The 9,351-nt window shown below is 44.4% G+C and overlaps 1 protein-coding gene and 1 long non-coding RNA gene across 5 annotated transcripts; one reads left to right on the top strand and one right to left on the bottom strand.

Annotated features, from left to right (window-relative positions):
• Nucleotides 1-236: 236 nt before the first annotated feature.
• On the top strand, nt 237-4,975 carry LOC139065334 (uncharacterized). 4 transcript variants are annotated; one of them, XM_070547903.1, is made up of 11 exons: nt 237-751; nt 1,968-2,089; nt 2,160-2,171; nt 2,262-2,366; nt 2,451-2,555; nt 2,631-2,663; nt 3,594-3,641; nt 3,754-3,845; nt 3,926-4,236; nt 4,331-4,543; nt 4,627-4,975. In XM_070547903.1, the coding sequence occupies exons 5-11, from the start codon at nt 2,523-2,525 to the stop codon at nt 4,689-4,691; spliced, it is 795 nt and encodes a 264-aa protein (XP_070404004.1). In that variant the 5' UTR covers nt 237-751; nt 1,968-2,089; nt 2,160-2,171; nt 2,262-2,366; nt 2,451-2,522; the 3' UTR covers nt 4,692-4,975. The 4 variants fall into 4 exon arrangements, 3 of the variants coding, with proteins under 3 accessions (XP_070404004.1, XP_070404005.1, XP_070404003.1); XM_070547904.1 differs by lacking the exon at nt 2,160-2,171; XM_070547902.1 differs by having other exon boundaries at nt 2,160-2,366.
• A 25-nt stretch (nt 4,976-5,000) lies between these two features.
• LOC139065602 (uncharacterized) lies at nt 5,001-7,080 on the bottom strand. Its single transcript, XR_011518582.1, has 3 exons — nt 6,450-7,080; nt 5,481-5,544; nt 5,001-5,394 (listed from the first exon to the last, which is right to left on the bottom strand). It is a non-coding gene; the product is annotated as an uncharacterized lncRNA (long non-coding RNA).
• Between the last annotated feature and the right edge of the window lie 2,271 nt (nt 7,081-9,351).

Below are 9,351 nucleotides of genomic sequence, written 5' to 3'. Positions count from 1 at the left end.
AACGGAAATGTTCCGGATTCTGTCCGTAAGACCTTTCTGTCTGAATACAAACATCCGGATAACGTGTTCCGGAATTTATCCGGACGAAGCCCCTAGTAACAGGTCCGGACTTGTTACGGACAGGGTGGCTGCTTCAGATTGGTGAGGTAAAGTTCCGGACAAGAGGGAGGGGGAGGAGGAGGGGACCGGGAGACACTGTGCGCACCTAGATAGCCCGCTGCTGTAGCACAAGCCCCCACAATGCCGCTCAGAAAATGGTCCCAACCCGGAAGTAAGAAAAATTGCAGTTCCACCCTCATCCGCTGGGGGCTGGTACCAGAAGCGAGCAAATCCTCATTGACTCCCATGTTAAAAATGCCATTTTCACAGCAGAAATAAACATGTTTACAGCCTGGTTCAAAAAATGGTTTTTTGTCTAAATTATCTAGTTTATACTCATGACAACTCTGAGGGGGGTGAATTTTTTTCTCACTCTTCTGTTTAAGTGTATTGAAAGCCTAAAATTCTGTATAATTAATGAGCATCCGACACACGTGACCGCCGCCTCAGACCCACGTGACCACATAGCTAGCTCCGTGGAAAGGCCTCAGTACAGCCTCGGTCTCTCCTGGAAACTGTGTCGGGATTTTGAGTCTCTGTGCTTGTGAATTCTGTTTTGGATATTATTTGTGCAATTGTTGGACAAAATGACTTGCTGTGGTATTAATTGCACTAATAGAGCGTCCAAGGATTCTCCACTTCATTTTTTTCGGTAAGTTAAAATCTATATTTGTATTTTATGTCACTGCTGCCTTTAAACTAGCTGAGTTTACCGAAGTAGCTAGCTAACTATCAGTTTAACATGTAGCATGTACTGTTTAACCATGAAATTTAAATGTAAAATACGGTAAAATAATTAATAGGGCATATTTAGATGGGTAATAGGGTAAAACCCAGTGCATTTAAGATAAAAATGGGTTGAAATATGACGGGGCGCGCCGCTTGGGGGGACACTTCTGTGCTCCATTCTTTCATCCGGTAATCCCCAGCGGTCAGGCCGGGCAGGCTGACCGATGCGGCGCCTCGCTGCTGCGGGCTGACCGCTCGTGGAACTCGGAGACAGATCTGACCGGAGAAATACTGCAGCTCGTTGAGAAGTCTATAGGGCATACAGCGTTTCCCTTAAATTCCACCGCCACGCCAACAAGATCCCAAGTTTCTTTGTTTTTGTTGGCGCTGTTTACCGAAGAAGCAGCTGGAACACCAGCAAGTTTAATCAGACTGGTAAAGTTAGTTTTTGCAGGGGACCCCCTGTATTTTACTGCTCCCTCCTGCAGTCTTCCCCTATGAAAATTTAAAATGTGTAACTTCATGTATTGGGATAAATGACTGATATTCATGTTAAACTCAAACGTTAGGTATTTAGGGGGAAAAAACAAAATAATAAACATTATACAGATGTCAAATAAATCAAACTGTAATTAAACTATATATTTTCAAAGTCTGGATTCTGGATAAAATCCAACAACATATGCTTTATAAATAAACACTACACATGGCTTTTACACACACACACACACACACACACACACACACACACGTTACATTGTGATTTCTTAGTAAAAATTCTATTTGGCGAGAGATAAACTTTATTGTATTTATCCTAGTGAATCTATAATTAAACGGGTAAACTAGCAGTAGTACATCCAACATCAAAGAAAGTAAAATGTTATTATCAGGAGAGGGAAAATGATTAAGTGGTTAGCAGCAGTGTGCTAGATGATGGCCCCCTCCATGAGGCCACCACAGCTCAGCAGAACATCGTTGTAGCTTCTTCTGGGGAGAAAAACACTTACAGAAAAAATAAAGTTAACAGCTGAAATAGCAGGAAATGATACAGTTAAAGAGCAGACTGTAGAAGAAAGAAACCCCTAGGTTAAACTGGTCTGTCTACTGCATAATGCTGAACTCTAACATGTGTCCTCAAGGAAGGACCCGATTGGTGTCCAGAACCTGCTGAAGAAGCACCAGGCTCTGCAGGCTGAGATCACAGGTCATGAACCTCGCATCAAGGCTGTCACCCAGAAAGGAGAGACCATAGTGGAGGAAGGTAGAGCAGGTCTGGTCCTGACATGTTTCTGAGGTGTCTGCAGGTTCTGGCTCACTTTGTTTGGGTCCAGGTCACTTCGCTGGTGAGGAAGTGAAGACTAAACTGTGGGAGCTTCATGGACGTTGGGACAAGTGAACATCTCCACACCTGCTTTGTGTTTGTGTGACTTTAGGCTGTTTTACTTGAACTCGCGTCTTTAGCTGAATGAGGATGGAGAGACGGGTCGGACCTGGAGCAGGTCGAGGTCTTGCAGAAGAAGTTTGACGACTTCCAGAAGGTCGGACTTTTCCTCCTCTCCGTCTTCCAGCAGCAGCTGTCAGATCAGCTCAGGTGATAATCAGCAGGTGCTTTTGTCCTGCAGGACCTGAAGGCCAACGAGTCCCGCCTGAGGGACATCAACAAGGTGGCATCTGAACTGGAGTCAGAAGGTCTGATGGCTGAGGAGGCTCCTATGGTTCAGGCTCAGGTGAGCGTCACCTGTCTGCAGCAGCTGGTCCCTCTCACTTCCTGGTTTGTTAACTCTGCTCGTCTCTGTTTGTAGCAACAAGAACATCTGGGTTCTGCTCCTGGAAAGGTGCGTGTTGTCCTCCGCCTCCACCAGAACCAGACGTGGTGTTTTTGTTACCACTCATTTGTTTGTTTACAGGATGAAGCCGACTCTAACCCCGGCTTTCCACGGGAGCCGTCAGCAGCACGTTACTGCAGCAGCACGTCATAGCTGCTGATAGGAACCGCTGTGGTCAACAGAACCTTTTCCACTGGAGCCGTCAGCAGCGCGAGTCGGCCGCGTCTCAGGAGCAGCATGTCACGGCCTTTACGCGCCGGTTCTATTTTCTACGCGCGACGCCTCTGAAACGGGTCAAGTTCGACATTTTTGGGGAAGGAAAGACAGGAAATCGGACGCGGAAATGGAGAGAAGCTACCGAGATTTTCAGAATAAAGAACGTACTGCCTTCCGGTTGCTTTACTTTTAAAAAAGGTTACTAACTGCGGCCCCGTGAGAAGTTATCACCTAGCTAGCGGTCTCCTTTGTTTTTCAGGTCCGTATTGGCGATTATAAAACGGACAGAACATAAAACACAAACCATGTTGTAGTTTTCTCCTGCTTGTTGTTGTGTTTACTGACGAAGTCACTCGTGTGACTTCGTGCTCGGTCGGTGACAGCTGCTCCCCTGCTTCTTCGCGTCTCGTGGGAAGGGCCAAGCAGCAGCTTACGCGAGCAAGACGTGCTGCTGCAGTAACGTGCTGCTGACGGCTCCCGTGGAAACCCGGGGTAACACGGCGTCACCCTAGAAGGTGAGTTCATTCAGCTGATCAGAGGTCACCTCTGATGGCCGCAGTCACGGCCGACCGTGCTGACATCACACAGGAATTCAGGTGACCCGGCAGGCACCAGGTGCTGGTGAAAGTGGGGACATGTCAGCTGGTTGCCATGGCTACAGTTATCTTTATGCATCTGTATGACTGCTGACTGGTGTGTGTTTCCTGTGACCTTTGACCTCAGACCGTACGGTTTGGCGTTCAGACGACGGCTAACTTTAATTCCATCAAGGTAAGAGGAAGCTCTTCCCTTCCTGTCTGAGCGATCCGTCTCCAGGTTTCCTCGTCCGGCGTCCAGCCCGCTGGCGTCCACCTTCATCTCACTGGGTTTGGTTTCTCTCCAGGAGCTGAACAACCGCTGGCGCTCGCTGCAACAGCTGGCTGAAGACCGGAGCAACATGCTGGGCAGCGCCCATGAGGTGCAGCGCTTCCACAGGTACCCCGCACACTTATGCGCCGCTTACGGGTCAGTAGAGTTTGGACCCACACTCAGACGGAGTTCTGATGTCTTCTCAGAGACGCTGATGAGACCAAAGAGTGGATCGAGGAGAAGAACCAGGCCCTGAACTCAGACAACTACGGCCACGACCTGGCCAGCGTTCAGGCTCTGCAGCGTGAACATGAAGGCTTTGAGCGTGACCTGGCAGCTCTGGGTGATAAGGTCCGCTTCCTGATCGGTACCAGGACCCGGGTTGTCTCTGGAGACACGTTCTTCATGGTTCTGGTGACTCCACCCCAGCCGTTCCTGATCAGCAATCAGCGGGGTGCTTTCCTATTTAAGGTAGATGGAGGACACAATTTGACGCCAGAAGATTGCCTCAGTTTTGGTAGTAACCAGCCACTCGTGTTACCTCTAGTGTTCCTAGGATTAATGTTATTTCGTAGTGTTTTTGCTCTTATATTGGATTTACCATTCTTCAGGATTCCTGTCGACCTCATTGGATACTGACCTCTACTCCAGGATTTGGATATTCAACACACGGACCTTATCACCACCCTCCATAACCCACCTCTCATCTCACCCAGTGCCCCATCCACCAGGACGCCCCGCTTCTCTCCACCTCTGCTCCCTCTCCTGCGCTTCCCCCGGCTCTCTACCTCTCCCTCCTCCAGCCAACACATACACCCACCACAGTAAGTTCTGCTGAACACCTCTGCCTGCCTACAATGGATTTTGAAACCAGAACCTATGCTCACCTGTGTTCTCCCTCCTCCAGACGCTGAGCTGTTGTTGCAGTTCCAACCACAGACTTATCTGTGCACCTTAAGTTCCTCCTTATAAATAAATCATTTTTTTCACCAGTTTTTGGTCAGTGTTGTATTCTGCATGTCTTGGGTTAAGTACCTTCCTCCAAACATGACACTCCTCTTCAAAGAGCAAATCTGTTCAGCACATTCTGACAGACAGACCACCATTCTTCTGTCATGATGCTGTACAGGATATTTTTAGAGTTTTTCTTCTTAAAGATAAATAGGATTACATTTAAAGAGCAATACTTTCACATCATTTTCCCACACTTCTGTATAACTGTATTTTGTTGTTTTTCAATAAAGAATGACAAATTATTTAAGTTTGGATTTGTTACACACAAATATATATCTGTAAAAAATATCTACAAAGCTAATGTTTACATAACAAGTATGATTGGGTTTTGCAATACGGCACTATTTTAGTAAGATTTTTAAACCAAGTAAAGTTAGTAAAGAACACATTTCTATTGTCTGCTAAGAAACTGTTGGGATTTAAAATGGGCCTGTTGTACAAATAACTTGTAAATGATTATTCCTCACTTTTGTCTTAACCAAAGAAATTCCAGTAATTGAGCAAAAACATTTATTTTTAACACTACAGTGTCGGCACATGTATGTATGTCGATGGTCCGCCCCAACCGAACCAGGAGACACAGACGTCAGGGAGGCCAAGGTTGTCTCTGCAGCTCTCTGGGCACCACGCCTCACTCAGCTGTCTCCAATGATCCAAATGGCTATGGAGAAAAAATAACAGGTTTGTCATAATTGTTTAAAGTACAAAACCATACATGAAGTGGTGAGACAGGTTTGTGGAACTTACACTTGATGCTTTGTGTAGCCAACGTTGGAGACACACAGGCTGCCATGGTGACATTTAAACAGATCTAAGAAAAAAAATGAAAATTAAAAACTCCAAGACCTCATGTCATATTTACTAATCAGCTATGGCTGATTTATTGTTTGGATCACAGTGAGTTACACTAATTCTAATATATTTTTATTTCTATTATACATACATACTTTTTAACTGTTATTTTCACATGACTGTTATCAGGCTCTCTTGTTCTGGTTCTCATGATAATCCCGTGTCTTCCAGTAAGTTATCTTGTGCTTACTTCATCTGTAGAATGTCTCTTTACTTTTGGTAAATTGTACTAAATCCAGAATAAAGACTAGTTGGCTGTACAAGATACAAACAAGTATCACATTTTGGAAATATATGAAATGTATTTAGGCTGCATATTTAGCTCGAATACTAATAACTGCCATATTTTCCGGACTATAACTCGCACTTTTTTACATATTCTGGCTGGTCCTGCTACTTATACTCCGGAGCGACTTATATAACAAAATATGTAGGCTACACCGCGCTGCTGCGGGCCGACTCCGACCCGCCCAAGAATGAGTTCCCCTGTCCCGCTGGGAGGGTTTCAAACACCGCCAGCATCTGTTAGAGCCTGTGGCGGGGTGCTGAGGGCCGGCTCCAGCCCAGGAATGAGCTCTCCTCTCCGGCCGGGAGTGTTTGAAACACTGCCATCCTCTCCTCTGCTGGCTGTTGTTCATTCTGTTATGGTTACCGGTGCTTGTGTTGCAATGTGAAACGCTTGGTCTCAGATTTTGTAAGAAAGATAATAAAATGTCCCCCCAAAATACGACTTAAATATATTTTCTCTTCTTCATTATACATTTAATGGCTGGTGCGACTCAGGAGCGATAGCTCGGAAGATACGGTACTGAAAACTTGCTCACAGCAAAATGTTTGCATTACGGAAATAAATTATAAACTTACCGATTCAATACTTTTTAAATCCAGGTACTTGTCACTAACAGGCGCCGAAAACCTCCACCTAAACTCCGTGTGAGGTTCAGGTCGATGGGTGTTCCAGTTAGCTCCGGTTGGGTTGAAGCTAGGTGGCTACATCCGTTAGCTCGGTTCCCACCTCCGCGTTAGCTTTGGGTTAGCCAGGGTTAGCTTCAGGTTAGCTCGTAGCTAGTTCGCACGGGTGTCGTCACTCGAGCCCAGCCTTACAGCCCCACCCTCAGCTCCTCCTCTCTCCCCTTTTATGGAATTGTCTGGGCTGGACGGAACCTGTGACACGGTCAAAATGGCGGTGGTGGCCACCTCCCATTATAGACAACAAACGTGTAATTGTAGGCAATGGAATCCCTTTGTCCAGTATGTACAGTCTATGCTGTAGCATGCGGCGAACCACGGAAGCTCGCCTCCTACGGTACCGCCTAGACGCGCGACGGAGCGCTTCACACCGCTTCAGTGATTCCTTTAACCATTGAGCTTCATGATCCAGGTCTCTTATGCGTCTTCGTGTGGGCAGAATTATGCTTAAGCGCCTCGTGATTTTTATCTTTAGAGGCGCTATAGAAATGATATTTTCTTCTTCTTCTTCTTAACATAAGTCCGATCCCCCCCCCCCCCACCCCCCGCCGCCGTCAGACATCTGGAACTTTTCCCTGCTGTGTGAACGCAGCCGAAAGGACAAGTTCCGGTACAAAAGTGGTGTGTCTGAAAACACAGTTCCGGTTAAAAACCGGATTGAATTGTCCACAAATGTTCCAGAATGTCTGTCTGAAAAGGGCTTAAGAGAGTGCTGGACTCCCAATTCACACTCCCGCTTGTGCAGTGAAAACTTTGAGAGTCATCACTTTACCACGGACTCCAGGGTACAAACACATTACTTCATACTTTGAATAAGATTGAAAAAATTGAAGCATTAGCTGTATAATATACAGATGTTACATTGCTGTGTAACTAGAAGAAAACTTTCTTGTAAATATGTATATAGTTTTTCTTCTTCGTTTCAGCGTCACAGTTATAGTTATTGTTTGAATGCTGTTAAGCAGTCAAACTATTGTTTTCCTGTTTTCTTCTTATTCTGCTTCCGTACACTTTTTGAACCTTTTCTACTCCTTCAAATGTTTAACTATTTCAACAATTTTATATCAAAACGTTCAGCTCGTTAAGCTCTTTCCGGCTATTACTTTTGGCATTGATATCTTTAAAATTTTTCGAGTTATTAAGCTTTTTCAGCGAAAAATTTCCCATTGAAATGAATGGGGTTGGTCAATTTTCAGCAAATTCCTATCACTTTTTTGACCTAAAACTCTATTGGGTTCCTTTTAACTTAGAGACTTCATTCAAAGTTTAACAAACTCACACGACTTTCCTGTTTAACATATTAAAGAGGCTTTTTGATATATTTTACGATTTTTCTAAAATCGCAGGTAGAAGTTGAGGTACGACTTGAAATTTTCAGAAAATTTCACAAAAGTTATAATGGGGAAAGATAGGAGCAGTGACCCTCCCTTGCTCCATTTCTGGCGTTGTACCGAGAGAAACATAGGTCCGATTGAAATGAGACACATGCTGGCTTACAGCTAACGAATATACCTTCGTTTTGAGCTATGATTCATGACTGTACTCCAAACACTGTGGTTGTACGGTTCATTTGTTTGAGAAAATTCAAATTTAAAAAAATGTCTCTCCCCACTCTAAACTGAAAATTCCGCACTCTGACTTTTGAACTTCACATCTTCTGTGAACAACTCTTTACTACCCCCAGACCGTTTGGACTACCAAAACAAATTATAACTCAAAAAGTAGGAATTTTTGTCAGCTTTTCAGAATGGGTTGCATTTTATCTGTAAGTGTTACCGTTCTTTCGCTACAAGCCTCAGAAAGAGGAGAGACCCAGATTTTCCCTCATTGAAACCCATGTTAAAGGAACAGAGATTGTCTCCTCCGATCGGCTTCAGACAGCTAAAATGTTCTTGTCATAGCTTCTAGACAATTCATGGTAGGCACATAAAAATACACACAGATGATCATCAAAGCCTTCTGCCGCTCACGATGTTCGAATTTTTTAATTCGGTGCAGTACTTTTCGAATGGTGATGAGAAGTGTGACAGGTCCAATTTCACTTCTGAAGGACAGTTTTAAAGGCTTCTCATTAACAGGAGTACAGCTGCAGGCCTAAAATAGCTGGGGGAAAAGGCAGTGCTGCTCTCTGATTGGTTGAGAGTGTTCAACCATTTTCTGTCCAAGCAGGATCCAGCACCCACACATGTGACACATCAAATCGACAAGCTTGGTCTCAGGAATCTTGTATTCAATTTTAAATGCGTTATCTGTTACCATGGTAACATAAGTGCATAAGTATATCCCCAAACAAGTCTTATGGAAATGAATGTGAAAAGCCTGATATTGAGCCTATAACATACTGCTGTTTCTTATCTTTCTGAGCTCTATACACTTAAAACTAGCAGCATAGCTGACATTTTAACACTAGTCGGAAGGCAGGAACCGCCCCCTCCTCCTTCGCTGGTCTCTCATTGGCTGAGAGTTTTCAATCGTCTTCTGCCTAAAAGGAAATGTGTACCCACACATATGATACATCAATTCAACCTGCTTGGTCCCAGGAGTCTTGTATTAACTTGATATTGTGTTCTGTGTTACCATGGCAACGTGCTAAGCAACAACATTTAACAACATTTTAGACAAAACTGTATCAACATACTTTAATATAGAAATGTTATTCAAAGTTTAAAAGAGTCATGTGACATTGTACATTGTTTTGTTAATGCAGACTCCTGTCATCTGTTACCATGGCAACACAAGGAACTACAAATCACTTTAACCAAGTCTCATAGGAATGACTATAAAAAGCTGAATATTG

Source organism: Nothobranchius furzeri, chromosome 2 (assembly GCF_043380555.1).
Source record: "Nothobranchius furzeri strain GRZ-AD chromosome 2, NfurGRZ-RIMD1, whole genome shotgun sequence".
In the NCBI taxonomy this organism is placed as follows: domain Eukaryota; kingdom Metazoa; phylum Chordata; class Actinopteri; order Cyprinodontiformes; family Nothobranchiidae; genus Nothobranchius; species Nothobranchius furzeri.
Note: the sequence above shows the minus strand (reverse complement) of the source record. Positions and strands in the feature narration are given on the sequence as shown.